The sequence below is a fragment of the Prionailurus viverrinus genome, chromosome B3 (genome assembly GCF_022837055.1).
Source record: "Prionailurus viverrinus isolate Anna chromosome B3, UM_Priviv_1.0, whole genome shotgun sequence".
In the NCBI taxonomy this organism is placed as follows: Eukaryota; Metazoa; Chordata; class Mammalia; order Carnivora; family Felidae; genus Prionailurus; species Prionailurus viverrinus.
This window is the reverse complement of record NC_062566.1, coordinates 110,932,649-110,952,495: the sequence shown is the minus strand read 5'-3', so window position 1 is coordinate 110,952,495 and position 19,847 is coordinate 110,932,649. Positions and strand designations below refer to the sequence as shown.

Genomic DNA, 19,847 nt, shown 5'->3' with positions numbered 1-19,847 from the left:
TTCAGCCAGGTCACGATCTCGCGGTCCGTGAGTTCGAGCCCCGCGTCAGGCTCTGGGCTGATGGCTCAGAGCCTGGAGCTTGTTTCCGATTCTGTGTCTCCCTCTCTCTCTGCCCCTCCCCTGTTCATGCTCTGTCTCTCTCTGTCCCAAAAATAAATAAACGTTGAAAAAAAAAATTTAAAAAAGACTACACGCAGGGAATTGCACAATTCCACGTTTGGCCTGCAAGGGGCAACATCTCTCTAGCAATGACCAGACTACAAGCCCTACTGCAGGAAACACATTTAATTGGCCAAGGAATAAGTTTTATTAAAAAAAAATCAGATCAATACATTTCCAATAAGTAATTCCCACTGTGATATATTTTCATATAGAGATGTTTCTCTTTTTCTATTTACAGTGTTAGGTACAAATAAATACTTATGGACTGATCAGTTTGTTGACAATAACCCAGACTTGCCCGAGGCATGGAAAGTACAGGGTGAAATGGTAGGAAAGAAACTAGGGATTGGTAAATGTGCATGGAACAGCACTTGCCTTCCTGGTTAATAGCCTGCCTGGGAGCAAAAATGCATTTGAAAATTTCCAAAAGGTCTTTCTCCAAGAGCAAACCATTATTAAACTAATTCCTTTACAAACAAAAAATAAAATGGTAATCTGGATTTTATACATCTTCCTCATTTCAAAGTCCACCCTATATACATGTCAGATAAATGAGTTCCAAGTTTATGCAGGTTCCTACGTGTTTAAAGTTTTTTGTTTTTTTTTTTAAACTCATCTTTTTCAGACGCATTGTTTCTAAGTGCCTCTGTCCCTGTCTCCACCCAGATTCCACAGACTGGCTGAAGCCATCACAGTCCACCCAGGACTTGAGTTGGGTCTCCCTTAGCTTCACCAGGCAGCCTTGAGCACCGAGCAGGGCACCCCGGGCCGGCCTGGGCTAGATGGCCAGTAGACACGCATGTATTTTGAGGGGGAGGCCAGCACCTCTGCTGGGGTTTGCCCTGCAGCCATCTGTGCACCGCTCCAGACTGGGCACCTCGCTCTGTTTGCCAAGCAGCAGAGAATCAATGCCTTTAATACCACCAGCATCTATGAGCACCCTGATCCCAGGCAGACCTCCTTTTCTGGAGGGACGAATGGATTTAGGCAGCTTTGGAGGATGTGGCTAGGAGGAGAAGAGCAGAGCAGACTGTGGGTGAGGGACACACCCCACAGACAACCTACAGTGTGTTTCAGCTTCACCCTAGATGACACAGGGCCAACCACTGGCTACTGGCATTATTGCAGGTCCAGGCCCCCATCTTCCAGGGTCACATTGCTTCACTGGATGAAGCCTCTGCAGGGAGAGGAGGCAGCAAGGTGGCTAAAGCGGGGGTGGCTCAGAGGGAGACACGTGTGATCCCACGGGCCAAGGGCCACCACAGCCCGAGGCAGCTGTCTTCCTACCCAACCAGGAGCGGACAATGCAGGAGCCAGAGCCACCCTGTCCCACGCCCTGAGCTTACTCTTTGTCCTCCGAGAGAGCCCTCAAAATGGCTGCTGGCTGCAAGATCCCAGCCAGGGCCCTAGGCACACACGTAGGAGGGATATGGGAGTGAGTGGGTAGCCCATCAGCCAGGGCCCAACCTCAGGAGAGGAGACACCGTGGCAAGTGTGGTATGCCACAAACCCACACGTCACTGTGTTAGGTCCCTCTCTTCCCTGCCCCACGATGTGGTAAAAGTAAGGGGCCTTGGCTGAGGGATGTCTATGGGTCTCAGAAGCAAAGAAAGGGTTAGGAACCTCAGGGGGAAGCAGGTATCAAGGTGGGGAGGGGATCCTTTATACACAAAGACAGGGAGGCAGCATCACAGGGAGTTGGAGTGGGCACAAGTGACAGCTATGGGCCCTGCCCACCCCAGTCCCCAACCAAAATGTCTCCATGTGCAGCCAGGCCAGGCCCCGCCTCGCCTCACCAGATAAGCACCAGGTGACAAGCAGGCAGCACCCAACTTGGGCCTGATTGGGCCTGATGTAAACCCAAGAGTAGGTTTCCGGGTGGGGGTGAGGGAGGTGCCATCCCTGTCCTATGAAGGTGAGGCCGGCCCCCAGGTGGGGGCGCAGAGGGGAGCAGAGAGGTGCCAGATAGAGTCCGACCTCCCCCTGCCACCTCCTCCAGCCCCTACCCACTGAGAAAAGACCTGGGAGGCAGGGGGGGAGCGCCCATCACTTTCCACCCCGGGGAACCACCGAGGGCGCTCCTGGCTGGTTTGCCATGATGTGATAGATGGATTCTCGGAAGCGCTGGTCCCGGCTGAGCCTCTTGGCCACCTCCTTTAGTTCCTCCATGTTGTTGGCATCCAGCTGGGAGGTCATGAAAGACTGGGACGGCTTCACTGGGGAGACGGTGGCCGTGAGGCTGGGCCCAGGCCCCAACCCCAGCCCGCCTCCCTCGCGCCCCAGCCCCCCGTCCGGCGGGCTGCTGCAGCCAGTTCCAGGCCGCACTGCCGGCCTCTGAGCTGGACCAGCCCTTCCCAGTGCCCACCTTCCTGCCTTGTCACCCTCGGCCTCTGACCACCCCCACCCCGGGAGGGCACGCGGACGGCCACACTCACTGTCATTCCAGGACGTGCTGGACCGGCGCCGGTGGAAGCGGCAGCTCTTGATGCGGCGAGTGGCCGCCTTGTGGATGTAGACGGAGTTCTTCATGATGACCGGCATCTTGGCCTCCAGCTCCGCGTTCCGGATGCACTCCTCGAAGAACCCTGTGAGCGCAGTCGGGCTGCGTCCTTCCCGCCCGCCGCGCGGCCCCGCCCCGACCCCGACCCCGCCCCCGTGGGAAATACGCCCACCCGGCACAGCCCCTGCCAAAGGGACGGGACCTCGAGCCACGCCCCCGCCGGAGGCTACAGCCCAGAGGGAGCCGCGCCGGGGACGTGCCGGCGGCGGGGGTCTGGGCAAGTAACTCCAACCCTATCTATGGGTCACCTAATGCACACCAGACCCCGTTCCGGGCTCCCCGGGGCCTGCACTCCCGCAGGGGACGAGCCCTAGGGCTGGGGGCTGGCACCCGGGGCCGGGGCTTACTTTTCAGATGGCTCACGTCAGCCCGCATCCTCTCCTCCTTCTCCTTGTTCCGCACCTTGGAGTTAAGCCCTTGTTCCAGACTCCGCAAGGCCCCCTCTGCCTCCCGCAGACGCCTCTCCAGGTCCATGCGGACCTTCACCTCAGCCTGAGAGAGAGAAGTGGGGTCCTGGGGGGCAGCTGCCGTCTCCCTGGAAGCCTTTCCTGATCACCCCTGGCTCAAGCGGGGTTTCTGGTCTGCGGACTCGGATGGAAGTTAAGCACATCCTGTCCCGTGTCTTGCGCCCTTGACCAGGTGGCCTGGACTCAGTCCCTGCACCTGGCAGGTGTGTACCAATGATGCCCCCCACCCAAGCAGCAGGATCACTGCTTCCCCAAATGGTGGCTCCATCGCCTGCCCCTGGCGGGTCAGGCTGGCAGAGATCATTCAGGTAGCTGCCCGATAAGGGATGTGAGGGAAGGTCCACCCGCACAGGCTGCTCCCAGCAGGCCCAGGCCAACCTTGAGCTCCCGCTCTGCCTGCTGCTTCTCTGCCGTCAGCTCCTGCAGCGAGTTCTGCAGCGCCTGGGACTGGCTCGAATAGAACTCGCGCTCCTCCTCCAGGGCCCGAGAGCGCTCTTCGTTCTCCTTCATCCTGCCCGGGGCAGAAGTGGTGCTCAGTGCTCACTCGCCAACGGGCCTTTCCAGTGGGAGGGCAGCCCCTCCTAGAGACCCGGCTGGAGAAACCCCGAGACCCAGAACTTTCTGGGGATGCGAGGGGTGGTGTGGTTAAGCGAGGAGAGCCACCTCCTGAAGACTGGAGTCTTGGGTCCAGGTCATGCTAGTTCTGTGACCTCAAGAAAGTCCTACAAATCCTCGGAGGCTCAGTTTCCTCATTTGTGCAAAGGGGCTTGGAGGACCTGCCCCGCCTGCCACAAAGCATTGTTAGACCGACCTAATGTCTGTCTGTATGGTTCATACCAGTCCAAGAGACCATGATCAGGTCGGCTCTAGGTAGTGAAAGTTTTCTTCCCATTTGCCTGGTGGGGAAACTGAGTCCTAGGCAAAAGGAAGTAAGTGACCTATCTGGTCAAAGCCAGCTAGAACCCAAGAGTCTGGATGTGCAGTTCAAGGGATGTTATCAAAACGGGACTCAGGGGTTGAAGGCCCCCTTACCGCTTCTCAGCCAGGAGCTTCTCCTCCAAAAGCTGCTGCATCTTTTCTTCTATCTGCCTCAGGTTGCTATGGAGACCCCCATTGGGAGGGGGCTGCTCACTCTGATTGGCCAGTGTCTGCAGCTGGTTCTCATTCTCTTCCAGCATAGCCAGGGTTTTCTTCTTCTCTATGGAGAGTTCCTGGCATGGATGGGGGGAGGGAAGAAGGGAAATAACCTAGTTTAGGTTTTCCAACATGGCTGCCCTCACCTGCCTTTCAGTTTCAGGGAGGGATGTCCTCATCACTCAATCTTCTATAAGAGACACCGTTGGGGGTTGGGGCACCTGGGTGGCTTAGTCAGTTGAGCATCCAGCTTCAGCTCAGGTCATGATCTCGCAGTCTGTGAGTTCGAGCCCTGCGTCGGGCTCTGTGCTGACAGCTCAGAGCCTGGAGCCTGCTTTGGATTCTGTGTCTCCCTCTCTCTGCCCCTCCCCCACTCATGCTCTGTCTTTCTCTGTCTCAGAAATAAACATTAAAAAAAAAAAAAAGAGAGAGAGAGACACCCGTGGAATGCAAGCAGGTGCAACAACTCTGGAAAACAGTATGGAGGGTCCTCAAAAAACTAAAAATAGAACTACCCTATGACCCAGCAATTGCACTACTAGGCATTTATCCAAGGGATACAGGGGTGCTGTTTCGAAGGGACACATGCACCCCCATGTTTATAGCAGCACTATCAACAATAGCCAAAGTATGGAAAGAGCCCAAATGTCCATGGATGGATGAATGGATAAAGAAGATGTGGTATATCTATATAATGGAGTATTATCGGCAATCAAAAAGAATGAAATCTTGCCATTTGCAACTACGTGGATGGAACTGCAGGGTATTATGCTAAGTGGAATTTGTCAGAGAAAGATAAAAATCATATAACTTCACTCATATGAGGAATTTAAGAGACAAAACAGATGAACATAAGGGAAGGGAAACAAAAATAATATAAAAACAGGGAGGAGGACAACACAGAAGAGACTCATAAACATGGAGAACAAACTGAGGGTTACGGGAGGGGTTGTGGGAGGGAGGATGGGCTAAATGGGTCAGGGGCACTAAGGAATCTATTCCTGAAATCATTGTTACACCATATGCTCACTAATTTGGATGTACATTTAAAAAAATAAAAAATAAAACAAGTTAAAATAAAAAAAATAAAAATAAAATATCCACCAAAAAAAAAAAGACACCCCAAATATCTTCCTCCTTCCATGGAGGTAAAAGGCCAAAACCAAGATCTCCTTCCTCACAAGGAGGCAAGGTTACTCCTCCACAGAGGGACTCAGGGAGGAGCTCAATGCAGCTTCCACTGGAAGTGGCACCTACTAAAACAGGCGTCCAAGGGCACCATGACCTTCTGGGGTCTTTATTCCCCGAGGGCTGAGTGAGGGCATGTGTTGGGCTCATATGAAAAACGTTCAAAAGGAGCCAGCCCTAGAACAGATTTAGATGTCCTCGTCATTTATCAGGCTGGGGTCTTGCACTACCCAGAAATTCTAGAGTTGAAACTCTCCATGAGAACCATCTCTCATGATGTGAACTGAAAAGAGAAACAAATAAGGGCACCACAGACTAAGCCTCTAGTCAGTGGAGAGAGAATAGAAACCCTTGCAGCCCTCAAGGCAATTCATGAATTCAGAGTAAACACTAGCGCTGTGCCAGGCTGCCGCTAGGTGCTGGGCTGGGAGATACCTTAAGACACAGTCTAGCGAAGTTCACCGTTTAGAAGACACAACCTAGTGTCCCATAACAAGATGTGCAAAGTGCTGCCAGAGCCTGGAGCTCACAGCAAAACCTTGCCTAGAAGAGTCAGGGAAGCTTGGCTACAGTTCTGTTGGAGTTGAGTCTTACTAGGATGGATGAGTTCTCCAGGCAGAGAAGAGGTGAAAGAACATTCTGTGTAGAAGGAATAGCATGGTGGGGCGCCTGGGTGGCTCAGTCGGTTAAGTGTCCAACTTCGGCTCAGGTCATGAACTCGCGGTTTGTGGGTTCGAGCCCTGCATCAGGCTCTGTGCTGACAGCTTGGAGCCTGCTTCGGATTCTGTGTCTCCCTCTCTCTCTGCCCCTCCCCTGCTCATGCTCTGTCTCTCAAAAATAAATAAATATTTTTTAAAAATTTAAAAAAAAAGAAGGACTAGCATGGGCAAAAATGTTGAGTCTGAAAGGGGTTGGCCTCATCGGGACAGATGAGCTCAGTGGTTTGGAGTAGGGGTCAGGGTGTCTTTGTGCAAGGTGCAGAGGGGCAACTCAGGAGGAGCCGGGAAGAGGGGCTGGGACCAGTCTGTACTTTGTCCTTGACACATGCCACTGCCTCTCTCCCCCTCACAGTTGCTGTGGTATCAGAGGCAGGTGACATACAGTTAATTTCCCTTCATGCTCAATTTCACCCAGTAGCAGCTAAGTGAATGAGCCACAAGAAGGAAGAGGTGGGTGGTCCCGCCGCCCACCCTAATCAACCCTCCATGTGGTATAAAGATATAAACTCTGAAGAAGATGGATTTCCCAAGGGCACAGTCACAGCAAGGCAAACTTGAATTTGCTTCCATGGGTCCTGCTCTAGGCCTCCCGTGCTCTCTGGTCCACAGAGAAGAGACCTTTTAGATCATCACTCCATTGGGCCCCGTTCCCCTTGTGGAGAACCCTCTGGGGGAAAAACAGTATCACGTGGCCCAACCAAGCAGCCTGCCTCCAGGCCCACCAGCCCACCAGTGGCCCCTCACCTCCAGCGTCTGCTGCAAGGACTCTGTAAGGTGCCTCAGCTCCTTCTTCTCTTGCTCCACACCCTTGAGGCATCTTGCAGTCAATTCTAGCTCCCTGCAGGGACAGAAGGCTCAGAGGGGGCCTTGGAAGGCCAGCCCCTCTCTGCATGGCTGAGGCCCTTCTCTGCGGTGACAACCCCTTTGCTGCTTTCTTAACCAGCCTGGGCCACCTCAAGCCTTTACCCCTGGTTTCCCTTCCTCCTGCTTGAAATGCCTTTCCCTTTTCTCCTGCCCAATTTCCTAATCCTACCCATCCTTCAAGGCCCCGCTCAGTTGAACCCCTCTTCATGCCCACAAGGATCACATGTATACCTTAATTCCTAGGACACAGGGAGTCTGCACTGTGGTCCCTAGTACCTGACTATATATTATCGTGTGGATGTTTCCTGGGTGTTAGTCTGATTTTCCCAACAAGAGTGTAAGATCCTGCATGGTAAGATAAGGGGACTTATCCTCTATTCCAGTATCTGGCACAATTCTGGAGATAAGCAGGTGCTCGGCTATTTACTTGGTAAGATCCTCAGTATTTCTCCTTCCCCAAAGTGCTTGTCTAATTGACTTCCTTTTATAAGGCTGCTGCAAGAAAAACCTTTGTGGGCTAACACTGATTATCAGTAGTGATGAGGAGGAGGATGCCGACAACGAGGACAACCACCCGCCATCAACAGCACCCAGAGCACTGGTCTCCAAATTCCTGGATCAGCTGAATCAGAATGACCCAAAGAGCTTTTGTAAAATATAGATCTCTGGGCCCTACTTTCCAGAGATTCTAATCCTGGTGTATGATTATAATGTGCAACTGGTTTGCAAAGCATACACAGGACTAAAGATCCCGAGGGACATCGTTAGCCAGAACGTGACGGGACTGTGCAGGCAACGCTGGGGGGTCTTGGCTAACAGCACCTCCAGGCCGGCTTATTCCCCTCTGCCTCTGGGTAAGGAAGGCTTGACAGAGGCAAGAGGGGCTTGTTGCTTGGGGGGGACGCCTGTCGGCACCTGCCGGTGCCTCACCTCCAGTTCGTGTGGGGTCTACAGCTCCTTCTGGGCTGCCCTGAGGCCTGGAGCACTGGGAAGATAGACCCAAACCAAGCCATCAAGTAACGAGACTCTCCTGGGCAAGACCTCTCCAGGCCCTATGGGAAATGCGGGTCCTAATGCCCTGCCCCAGGCGCACCTTCCTCCCGCCCCCACCACCTTTTGATCTGCTCCTGCTCCATTTTCAGCTCCTGTACCACCTCCTCGAACTGCTGCTTCTCGGCCTCCAGCACCTGGTTCAGGCGCTCAAGCTCCTGAAGAGAACCAGAGAGGAAGAGAAGAGTCATGGGCAGCAAAGGGCCCCTGAGGTCAGAAAGCGTCCCTCTAGTCCAGGGGCCCCTATGTGATGCGGTACAGTCGGGCCATATGCTGGCACAGACTTGGAGTTAAGTCCTAAGGAGCCCTGGTCCCACTAGTCGACACACAGTCTCAACAAATCCCCAGTCTGCGATGGGCGTGGCCTTCTCAAACACACTGAGCATGCTCAACACCGTGGCCTGTGCCTGGAGGTGATGGTAATTCTAGGTGTCTACTCTGCTGGGCAACTCTAGTCATGAACCCCCTCAGGTAGGCTGGCTGGCTCTCAAGCCCTGGAGGAAAACGTGGTGGGTGTGTATTTCCATTAAAGATTCCTATGGGGCGCCTGGGTGGCTCAGTCGGTTAAGCAAGCGTCTGACTTCGGCCCGGGTCATGATCTCACGGTCCGTGAGTTCGAGCCTCGCATCAGGCTCTGTGCTGACAGCTTGGAGCCTGGAGCCCGTTTCAGATTCTGTGTCTTCCTCTCTCTCTGACCCTCCCCCGTTCATGCTCTGTCTCTCTCTGTCTCAAAAATAAACGTTAAAAAAAAAATTAAAAAACAAAAAGATCCCTAGAGTGACATCTGTCAAAGGTGGCAAAGAAGCCAGTCCCGACCCAAATAATCAGAAAACTTTATTCTCAAGGCTCTAGGAAGCAGCCAGCCTAGGTGCTGCAGCTTCCCTTACTCAGCCCTAAGGGAACAGGAGAGCCAGAAAGCCCAGGGCGGGGCCCCAGGGCCAGACTAGTCTTGTCAGGAGGGCTGGTAAGCACAGGTATGTGCCCTCCGAGGGTCCCGTTTTCCTGGGCTGCAATGGCAGCTGGGGTCGCAGGGCACCCTTCAGGCGAAGCTTAGCTGGCAGCATTTTTGTGACACCTGCTTTGCTCCTCCACATTACACACTGTGGGAGGATATTATTCCCAGCACCTCAGGTGCCAGCAGGCCCTTGCTATGCCTCCAAGAACCAGATAACGAAACTGACGCTCCTAAAAATAACATGACAAAACAATCAATTGGCTTTTCCTCTCCTTCCTCCCCATGTGGGGTCCAGGTATGTGTGATGAAATGCTTTTCCCACCTAAGTCAATAACTGCATGTGTCTGGGCAACACATATGCTGTGTGGCAGTAAGAGAACAGACATCCATGAATCAGAGCCGTCTATGGTCAAAGGGGCCTGAAAGCAATTCAGTCTTCATCAGACACTTGAATCCTGGGATCAGTTTTCCTGCCAAGAGATGACCTGGGCTCTGCCTGAATCGCTGTCATGACGGGGAATTCACCCTCTCTTAAGACAGCCCATTTCATTCCAGAACAACCTGATCAAAACTCTTCCTTCCGGGTCCGACCTCAGATGAGCCCTCTCTGAAAGCTACAAAGACCAAAACATGGATGAAGGACCGCAGATTTTGCCGAAAGTTTTGTGGGGCTCAGATGAGAGGGCTGAATCTCATTTATGGAGCAAAACTTCCCTTCAAAACCCCTGTAGCCACCTCCGTCCTTTGCACAGACTCTCCCTTCGGCAGCTGCCTTCCTGCCTGGAACTTGCTGTCCTTGGTCATAGTGTCCCCTTAAGCTCTTCTCCTCAGCCACGAAGACTGAATACCCCTAGCCAGCAAAGAGCCAGTGAACAGCTCTTAGCAAAACAGACGACCGGCAAAGCCAAGGACACAGCCAACTTCTGGACACCCTGAGTGTCCCACCTAGGGGAGGGGTAGGCCCATTTCATCCACCTGTTCCATCCGAGCCCAAATCTGCCTCCTTATAACTTCCGTCAGTGGGCTGACCTTCTGCCCTTGGAGCCACAGAACAAGACTGATCCTTTTTCCCTTCATGTGTTGGGGACAGTTTTCTGTCCCCAAGTCTCCTCCAAGCCAAATAATCCCTGTTCATCATGCTTCACTGCATTATTTCTAAGTTCCCAATAAAAGCAATTATGCTTTTGAAAAGAATGCAGGCTCCTGAATGATTGGGAAGACTAAATACAGTGGAGGTTCTTCCCAATTAATTTACAGGCTCATGTGATCCCAATAAAAACCCCAATGGGATTTTTAAAAAATAGTTTCATTCATTCACGCATGCCACACATAGTTATTGAGTGTTTAATAGGCACCAAGGACCTGCCAGGCTCTGCATTGAGGATGTGAGAATGAGCAAACCCAGACACGTCTCAGTTCTCATGGAGCTTACAGCTCAGTGCAAGAATCAAAAACTAATAAAATAATCACACACGAGAGTATCATTACAAACCAAGGTATGTGAAGTGCAGGATGGGAACACGGTTCTTTGTAAAGCTGTCTTGGACAAGAAGTAGGGAATGATTGGTGGTTGGGGGGGGGGTGGGGAGCAGATTTTTGAGCCAACATGTGAAGGTGCATAAATAGCAGGAAGAGGAAACAGCATTCCAGGAACAAGGATCAGTATGTGCAAAGGCCCTTCAGAAACCTGCAGAACCTGAAAGAACCAAGACATTCCCACACCGCTGGGCCCACAGTGAGGGTGAACAGCAGGAGGGAAGCTTGACCACATAGCGCCTTGGGCTATGCTGAGGATTTTGTGGTTTTCCTGAGTCAGAACAAACAATGGTTTTGAGCAGAAAGTAGGGGAAGAAGACACAGCGCAATCCGCAATCTGATTTCCATTTTAAACAATGACTCCAGCTGCAGCGAGGAGAAAAAGGATGAAAAGGGGCCAGGAGGGATACAGGGAACCCGGCGGGGGGTGGGGGGAAGCCACTGCATTAGTTCAGCAAGACCTAATAGTAGTGTGAACTTGAACGAGGCGGTGAGATGGAGAGAAGTGGCCAGACAGCTTCTAGAGATTTGGGGGTAGCTAGCAGAACTTGGGAGTGGAGTGGGAAAGGGTGAGATGGGGAGGACAGGATGAGGCACAATTCTCAGGTTTCCAATCTGCACAAACAATGGGAGGAGGTGAATTCCCTGAGATAGGGAGCGCTAGACCATCAGCTCTGCTGGGGAAGATCATAAGTGGCCTTGGACGTGTTAAGTTTGCAGTACCTTTGAGACATTGGCTGGAGATGTGAAGCCAATGGTTGGATAGAAGGGGCTGGAGCTCAGCAGAGAGAAGGGACTGCACCTGTCAAGGGGGAGACATTTGCACGTACATAGTAAATGAAACTGGGGGTGTGGTCTAGATGGCCTCTGGATCCAATGCAGGAAGAAGAAGGGGTATGGGGGGGTACTCTCTGGGATGGGCAATACCACCTTGTAGGGTTCATGGGAGGGTAACCTGGGCTAATCCACGCAAACTGTCTGCCGCATAATAAGTGCTTAATAAACGATGGATAGTATTATAAATTGAAGCTGTGTAGTATCTATGCAAGAATAGACAGCAATTCAAAGGAATGGAAAAGAGAATCCTGAAACAGATTTGGCATATGATGATAATGACAATGATAGCACTCGCTGTGAGTTTCCTGTTCTAAGTACTTTACGTGTATTAATTCATGTAATCCTTACAACACCTCTGAAAGTGGATAATATTTTTGTCCTCATTTTATAGATGAGAAAAGCAGAGGTACATAAGGGTCGAGGAACTTGCTCAAAGTTACACATGTCTTCATCCCTCTTCCCCACGCTGTAGCTAGTCGGTGATGGAGGGACTCAAACACGGGCAGTGGGGTAGAGCGAGATGGAAATGTCCACGCACTGTGGCTGAGAGTGAAAACTGGTACAAAATTTCTGGAAAGAAATTTGTCAATATACATCAGGAGTCTTAAAAGTTCTTTCCCAGACTCCGTGATTTTGCCCATAGGAAGGAACCTCTCCTAAACAATTAGATAGTAGGCCACGATTCATGTGTGCAGAGGTGCTCACTGTGGCATAATTTATAATAGTGAAGACAGCCTAGGGGCGCCTGGCTGGCTCAGTCAGTAAAGTATCTGACTTCAGCTGAGGTCATGATATCACGGTTTGTGGGTTTGAGCCCCACATCGGGCTCTATGCTGACAATGCAGAGTCTGCTTGGGATTCTCTCTCTCTCCCTCTCTCTCTGTACCTCCCCACTTGTGCTTTCTCTCTCTGAAAATAAAGAAATAAACTTATACAAATAAAATAATAATAAGAAGAATAAGAAAACAGCCTAGATGTCCAAAAACAGAAGGTGAGTTAAATGAAACATCACGTAGGATGTATCAGTACGTGGTCATCAAAACTGACGTTTTCAAAGAATGTTGAATGACATGAAAAATTGCTGAAGGTACAAATGTTAATGAAGGTATAATGAAAAAGCAGGCCATAAAATGGAATATCTGCTGTGATCCTATTTTGTTTAAAATATAGGGGCACCTGGGTGGCTCAGTCGGTTAAGCGGCCGACTTCAGCTCAGGTCATGATCTTGCGGTTTGTGAGTTCAAGCCCCGCATCAGGCTCTGTGCTGACAGCTCAGAGCCTGGAGCCTGCTTCGGATTCTGTCTGTCTGTCTGTCTGTCTCTCTCCCTCTGCCCCTCCCCTGCTTGTGCTCTGTCTCTCTCTCTCAAAAATAAACACAAAAATTAAAAAAAATATATAAGAATATACATAGAGAAATATATATATATATTTCTCTAAAGACTGAAGAAAAACACCAAAATGTTGGCAGCAGTTGTGTCAATTGTGGGATTAAGAATAAAGTTTGTTTTCCAGGTGTTCTGCAAAGAGCATGATTTCTACCATTAACAATAATAAAAAAGCTACACATGGATGAGGACAAAGAAAGAGAATCTTCTTTCCAGTCGCTCACTTCTTTTCTACCTTTCGATTTCCCTGTGTGACTCTTAGCTAACACTGATGTCCAGGTGGAGCCTTAGAAGACTGATGACAGCCGGACCTGAAAACCTGAAGCGGCCAGAACCTTCTGTTCCTGCGGCCAAGACGGTACGAGAGCTTGCGGCAACCTTGTCATAGGTTGAGGTCAGCCAGGACCCGCTGCAGCTAAAGGCTCTTCCACCATCTAGCGCTTGTTCTTCTGACTCCTGGGCCTGACTTAAGTTGCAGGAGTACGGGGTTGGGAAGAAGTCACTAGGAGGCAGATTCCTGCTCAATGAAAGGAAGAGTCTTCGAGCCACAGAGCAACAAGGCGAAGAATCCCGCCAGAGGTCGTGAGTTGCCCATCACAGAAGCAAGATAACATCCATCAGGGAGGTGAGCAAAGAGCCTCCCCTTGAAGTGACAGGTTCTTCCCAACACCAAGGGTCTATGTTCTGACCGGGAGCAGCCTGGGGGGCAAGATGCCTGCCTAATGGGCCCTGGGCATTTCGATTTCCTAGGTGCCTACCCACATACAAGGCTGAGCTCTCTGAGTTCAGCGAGAGAAGGAAAGGTAGTCGGGCTGCCCTCCTCCAGGGATGAGAGATGAGGTCACAAGGAGCCAGGGACACTTGAGGAAGGGCTCAAGGAAGGGCATGGCCTTCTGGCCCCGGGGCAGATGAGCCCAGGCTGGCTCACCCCGTGCTCTCTGCTCATGCCTCCAGAGTCCCAGGTCCTTCCTTCCACATGGAGGAGGTCGGGGCCGCATCACCGCACAGCGCACATCTGCATGGGCCCTGCCCGTCCACAAAGCACTCTGCTGCCTTTGATTTCATTGAGCCTCACAGCGACCCAGGAACTAGGCAGCCACAGCCATCAACTCTTATCAGAGCATCACAGATAGAGCAACTGAGGCTCAGAGAGGTTAACTTACCCAAGGCCACACAGTCAGTGATGGAGCTGAGACTCCAATATGAGTCTCCGGGGTCCAGACCCTGAGTCTTTCTTTAGGCCAGACTGCCTCTTAAAGATCAGAGAATCTTCATGTTATCACTGGGCTGTTGTACCCGCGGCCTTTCTAAGCGGCCCAACGCGCACCCAGACAACCTCTGAGCCTCGCAGTGGAGATGGGAAAGATGCAGGGGACAAGAAGACCCATCATATGGATGAGCAAGTCAGGGAAGCAGTGATTTCTGTTCCTGATCTGCAGCGTGCAGCTGACCCGGGAATACGGACCTGGGCACGGCCCTCTCCCTTTCCGCCCGCTCACAGCAGCCTTCACGGGGGATCAGCTGGGCCCAAGTAAGTCTCGCTCAGATCTTGTAGCACCAGACCAGGGAGCTCACAGCTGACAGGCCTCGCTCCTTCAATGTGCTACGGCTTTAAGTGAGGCCTGCGTGCGGTGGGTCTCCACTGGCCTCATTTCCTGGCTAAAGACCTAGATAGAGTGTCTAAATTTTCCTCCAGCTGACTGCTGCCCCAGATTTAGCCTCTCTGATGGATAAGTCTGTCTCTCTCCCTGCCGGTGGCTGTGTCTGTCACTCCATCCCACCCCCTGGCTTCCTCAATTACCTGTCTTCAGGTTGCTGACAAGCCACCAGAAGGCTCCCTTGTTAAAATGGCAGAACCGTGTGAAGAAAATGCCAAGACTCTAATGCAGGACCCAGATGAGAGCGTGGAGGCACGGACGCCCAGACGGCACGGCTGGGAGAAGGCTCAGTGCCGTCACCACGCCAAGCCTCAAATCCATGGAATCCTAACGCAAAGCCTCCATGGCTTTGGGGGTGTGTTTCTTGTTTGTTTGGGTTTGGTTTTTCCTGTTGGCGTCAAATGACGAAATGAGTCTGAAGTCCAGCTGGGAGAATACACGGGCAAGAAGATCTGGTAAAAGTCTGAAGAGGGAAAATGAGGCCGGATCGTCCTACTAGATTCAAATCAAGATGTAATGTGAAATGACAAGAATCAAAAATGTTCGCTCCGTGAATCATTCCACAAACATTTATCAAGCACTCATCCTGGGCTAGGTGCAGTCCTGGGCCCTGGGGATATTTGGGGTGCTGCAGGGACAGGATGCTTCTTGACAGTAGGGCCTGTCTCAGAGCCCAGTGAAGGGTGGTTGGGAAAGGTGGTTCGCAAGAGAAAAGTCACAGAGGGAGGCACTGAGCCCAGGCAGATGGGTCCAGCCCTACGGGCACAAGAAAAAACCGACTGGGCGAAGAGAAGTGGGCTGAATCAAGCTCTCCTATGGGAAAGGCACTTTGCAGCTTCAGGCCTCAGGCAGTTGACACGCAGAATGGGCCCATAATGAGTAATAACATGATTATGACGCTAACAAACACAGATACTCACTGAGCACATACTATGTGCCAAGCGCTTTATATATAACATCTCACTTAATCTTCACATCTTAATAAGACGGGTTCCATTGTCTCCACTTTTCATGTAAGAATATTGATGTTCAGGGGTGCTTGGGTGGCTCAGTCGGTTAAGCAGCCAACTCTTGGGTTTGGCTCCGGTCACGATCTCACAGTTCATGAGTTCAAGCCCTGCGTCGGGTTCTGTGCCGACAGCGTGGAGCCTGCTTGGGATTCTCTTTCTCCCTCTTTCTCTGCCCTGCCCCTGCTCTTGTTCTGTCTCTCTCAAAATAAATAAATAAATAAACTTAAAAGAAAAAGAAAGACTATTGATGTCCGGAGAGGTTAGGTAACTTGTCCAAGGTCACACAGCTAGAAGCGTTGAAGGTCAAATACAAACATAGGCGGCCTGGCTCCAAGTCTGCCGTGCTATCCCCTACCTTACTGTGCCCTTTCAGGGGTGCTGATGACACTTCAGAAACAGGCAAGGCCCAATGCTGCTCGGAGATTCCAGATGAAGTGGACTTCAGCGGCTCCCCAGTGCAGGCTGCCTCCGGCTAATGCTTGGCTTTTTTGGAACTTACGTTGTGTCATTTAGAGGAAGAAGGAACCCCTGAGTTCATCCAACCCAATCACCCTCGTGGTGCAGAAGTCCCTCTACAGAGGCCATCCCAGCCTCCTGTGAAGATCACCGGTGATCGGCAGCTCACTACCTACCGATACAGCTTATACAATTTTGGGATGGCTTTCTCGAGAACGTGGTCACCTACCCTTTTTACTTTTGTCTCTAGCGACTGGCAAGAACAAATGCTCTCTGACAAGAAGCCACAGCAAGTCCCAAGCACGGTCACCTCACGGTGCCCCTGCTCTGCCCGTCTGACTTCCTGGAGAGTTCTCTGGGTGCCTTGCTCCCCTACATGCGTCCCTAATGCCAGGAACACAAGCCAGTACACCTTGGCTGTTAAGGGGCCCCCGGAGCAGGGGCCGCGGGGGAGGGGCAGCAATTCGGAGCGGCCTCGGCCTCCGTGTGCCTACCTCTCTCTGCTCCCTCTGAAGGCAGAGCTCTTCGGTCTCCTCCATCAGTTTGTCTGCAAAGCAAGTGCGCACGCTCTCACGGAAAGCTCAGTCCGGCTCTGGCCTGGAGGGGGCCAGGGCCTTCCAGTAACCTCCTTCACTTCCAGGATCTCCCAGGGAAACGGTTTGTCATGTCCAGGCCAGCCAGCGGGCAGAGCCAGCTCCTGGGGATAGAAGCTGACATGCTGGCCGCAGCCACTACCTTCCTCTCTGGTCCCCATCCCCGCACAGGGGCGGCTTCATCTTCAGAAGCTCGGGGGGGGTGTCTGCACCCCTAGAAGTGCTGTTAATTGTGCTGCTCCCCTGCACTAGTGTCTGGCAGGTGGGGGGGCGCAGGTTCTGGGGCTATAGGGGGGTTCTGAAGCAGGCAGAGGGGACCCAGCACCGAGGCCCTGGGTGTCTAAGGAGGTAGCAGGGGAGAAGATCCCAGGCAAAGGATCAAAGCCCAGTCTCACCTTCTTCTTTCCCAAACAGAGCATACTTGTCAGCCAGTCAGGGGCACAGGGTCAGGTTGAAAGTGGGCCAAGGGGGTGGAAGTTTGGGGCAAATTCAGGACCCGGGAACCCAGGGCAGGATAACATCAACGCCATTCATGGGGTCCTTACTGTGTGCCTGAAACAAATGCTTACAGGCACGTTCTCATTTCCCCTGATCCCCAGGTCCCACCTCCCAAACCCAGGGACTATTCTCATGACCCTTTACAGGATGAGGAAATTAAGGCTTACAGAGGCTACCCTGTCTGGAGACACGCAGCTGATAGACAAGTGACAAAGCTGGCCCAGAGGTCCTCCTGCCACACTGGCCAAGAGGACACAGGTTACACCATACAAGCCTCTACCTACGGCTCCTGGTAGCCTGCTAAGCCCTGCCCCAGCTCCCCTCCTCCGTCCTCCACCGAGCCCCGGCTATAACCCCGGCCCTGAAGTGCTACCTAGGGAGCCTCAGCTTCCAGTCCATCCCTCCAGCCAACCTAAATACTCCTGCTTCTCCTTGGCCAACTGTAGCCCCTGGGCCTCCAGGCTTTTGATCATGGCTTCTCCCAGCTGGGCATTCTTCCAAGTCCTGGGGAGGGAGGGCAGATGGGACAGAGGAGAGAAGAAACACAAAATCGTTACAACAGAAGGGGAGAGGAGAGGGAGACCGTGCATAGCGTGTACTCGCCCATCCTGTCTCCTCCAGAATCGCAGCCCCGTTCACTTTGGCTCCCGTGGCTCTGGCCATGCCACCAGCATCGATCAGTTACAGTCCCCGGAGGCCAGCTCAGGCTGCAAAGTGGGCCACCGAGGACTGGGCCAGCAGCTTCGGAGCAGGGAAGAGATTGCTTCCCAGACTGCTTTCTCTACCACCACAGGCCACTACCTGGCACCAGGCCTCGTATGGGGCATGCGCTGTGTTATTTGTTGAGCTAAAAGCATGATCCAGCAGGTGCTGGGACAGGGGTTCACATGTAAATGGACCGTGTTGGGCTGGAGGTTTCTATGATCTGGACTCTGATTTACAAAGCACCCGCTCCAATCTATGCTAGGATTCACTGTGGACCTGGGGAGGTGAGATGGGTGTCAGGAGGCAGCCAAACCCTCCTAGCGGTGCTGGATTTGTTCCCAAGAGTCGGAGACAAGTGGTCTACGTCTGCCACCTGTGACTCCAGACAAGCAAAGGTCACTGGGCTCCAAGCCCACCTGGCAGACCTCTCATCCTGGCCTGTTCTTTCTTGCCCACTCTAACCAACTCCCACAGCCCTGTTTCCAAGATGGCCCAGACAGTTTTCTCCCTCACGCTGCCCTTTTCTGGGGTCCTCAGTTCCCACTAGGTGATCAGGGTGGGCCCAGCCCATAACCATTCACTTCCTGGACATGCCCCCCCCCGCCTATGAGTACTTACACCTTCCCGGACTCCTGTAGCATCTCCAGCCACTGGGTCTGCTCAAACTCGGACTCAGCAGCCAGCAAGATGTTCCCCTGCCAAGAAGAGGAACCACGGGCGTACCTGAGAGGAGCCCACTCTTGGGATGCCAGAGGCTGCCCGCACCCTGCTCCTCCATCTCCTCCGCTCTGCTCCTCCATCCACCGTCCCACATCTCTATGACCCTGACACCCTCCCAGGCCAGGCCACCGGAGCGGTTGCCCCCAGGGAGCCTGGAGGTTCCCAGGGAAGCCGGTCTGCCCTGCTCAGTCCAGGCTGAGAGGAGAGCTTTACTCACATGGAAGTCCTGGTGGGAGATTTTCATGGCATAGGGCATGCTGGGCTCTTCCTTGGCTTCCACCAGGCAGCCTCCCAGGGGGATGACTCCCTGAGAAAGAACGAGAACAGGCAGCCCCCACCCCGCCCACATCACTTAAGGCCTCTGGGAGCCCTCAGCCAAAGCCAGGTCCTGCCAAGGGCCCCAGGCTGGGAGCCAGACCAGAACTGACTCCTAGAAGGAAGAGGAAGGACTGGGGCAGGCTCGGGGCCCAGCAAGAGTCGTAGGGGGCAGGAGTCCTGTGCCCCAAGAAGGATTCATTCTCCAGACTCTCTGCTAGACCACAGCAAGAAAAGAGACTGTCTTCCACCCTTGCAGGACACCCTCCCTCATTGTCCCCATGGGGTCCTACCCACTGTGGCCCTGGGGAGAGGCTGCCTCACCTTAGGGTGTATATTGAAGTATTTATTGGTTTCGAAGTTCTTTTTCTCGCTCTCAGAGTAGTAAAGAAGAAAGCTCTCTTTGATGATGAAAAACCTACAGTGGGTGGTGGGGAAGAAGGGGCAATAAGGAGGAAAAGGGTGAGGTGTCTTGGGACAGCAAGGCCTCAGGGGGCCCAGCACTCACGTGGAGAGCCCGTGGGCTCACCAGCTCAGGCTCAGCCTCACCAGCTCGTGTTCCACATCTACGCAGAGGCCCCTGCTGGCCAGTCACCCGCCGCCATCGGCAGCCTGACCCTCAAACCGGTGGGCAGCTGGACTGGGAAGCCCAAACTGCCTCCGTCCCGCTGCACCGCCACCCTTGGCACAGGAGGGCATCTGTAGTCCTTCCCCTCCCGTACCTTCATCCCCCGAGCCATCACCTCCAGTCCCTTAGGGTCCACCCCAGGAGAAGGGGGAGAAGGGAGAGAAGAAAGCTTTCCCACCATATCTGCCCTTCGGCCTCTCTGCCCTAGGAGAACAGAGCCTAGAAGCCACCCCCACCCCCACCTCACTAAAAGATTGTGCATAATTCCAGGATGGGTCTTCTGACAAGGAATCGTGAAACTGACAATTGAACCCAATGTGCGGACCAGGCTGGCGAGGGCAGGCCTGCGGCCTCCATGCGACGCCAGCACTCCCTTTTGTCCGCGTGCTTCATGGCTTCCTTCTGGG

General features: G+C 52.9%; 1 protein-coding gene across 1 annotated transcript in view; it reads right to left on the bottom strand.

The window, feature by feature from the left end:
- Positions 1 to 288: 288 nt before the first annotated feature.
- PLEKHD1 (pleckstrin homology and coiled-coil domain containing D1) overlaps positions 289 to 19,847 on the bottom strand; it is a 31,424-nt gene continuing 11,865 nt past the window's right edge. Inside the window, exons 2-13 of the mRNA XM_047861815.1 lie at positions 19,137 to 19,230; positions 18,715 to 18,804; positions 18,396 to 18,472; positions 17,485 to 17,576; positions 16,476 to 16,528; positions 8,208 to 8,302; positions 6,975 to 7,068; positions 4,222 to 4,400; positions 3,568 to 3,700; positions 3,070 to 3,214; positions 2,598 to 2,747; positions 289 to 2,378 (exon numbers count right to left, since the gene is read on the bottom strand). Of these exons, the coding sequence (XP_047717771.1) occupies positions 2,209 to 2,378; positions 2,598 to 2,747; positions 3,070 to 3,214; positions 3,568 to 3,700; positions 4,222 to 4,400; positions 6,975 to 7,068; positions 8,208 to 8,302; positions 16,476 to 16,528; positions 17,485 to 17,576; positions 18,396 to 18,472; positions 18,715 to 18,804; positions 19,137 to 19,230 (1,372 nt within the window). The 3' untranslated portion in view covers positions 289 to 2,208. The remainder of the gene's footprint in view (positions 2,379 to 2,597; positions 2,748 to 3,069; positions 3,215 to 3,567; positions 3,701 to 4,221; positions 4,401 to 6,974; positions 7,069 to 8,207; positions 8,303 to 16,475; positions 16,529 to 17,484; positions 17,577 to 18,395; positions 18,473 to 18,714; positions 18,805 to 19,136; positions 19,231 to 19,847) is intronic.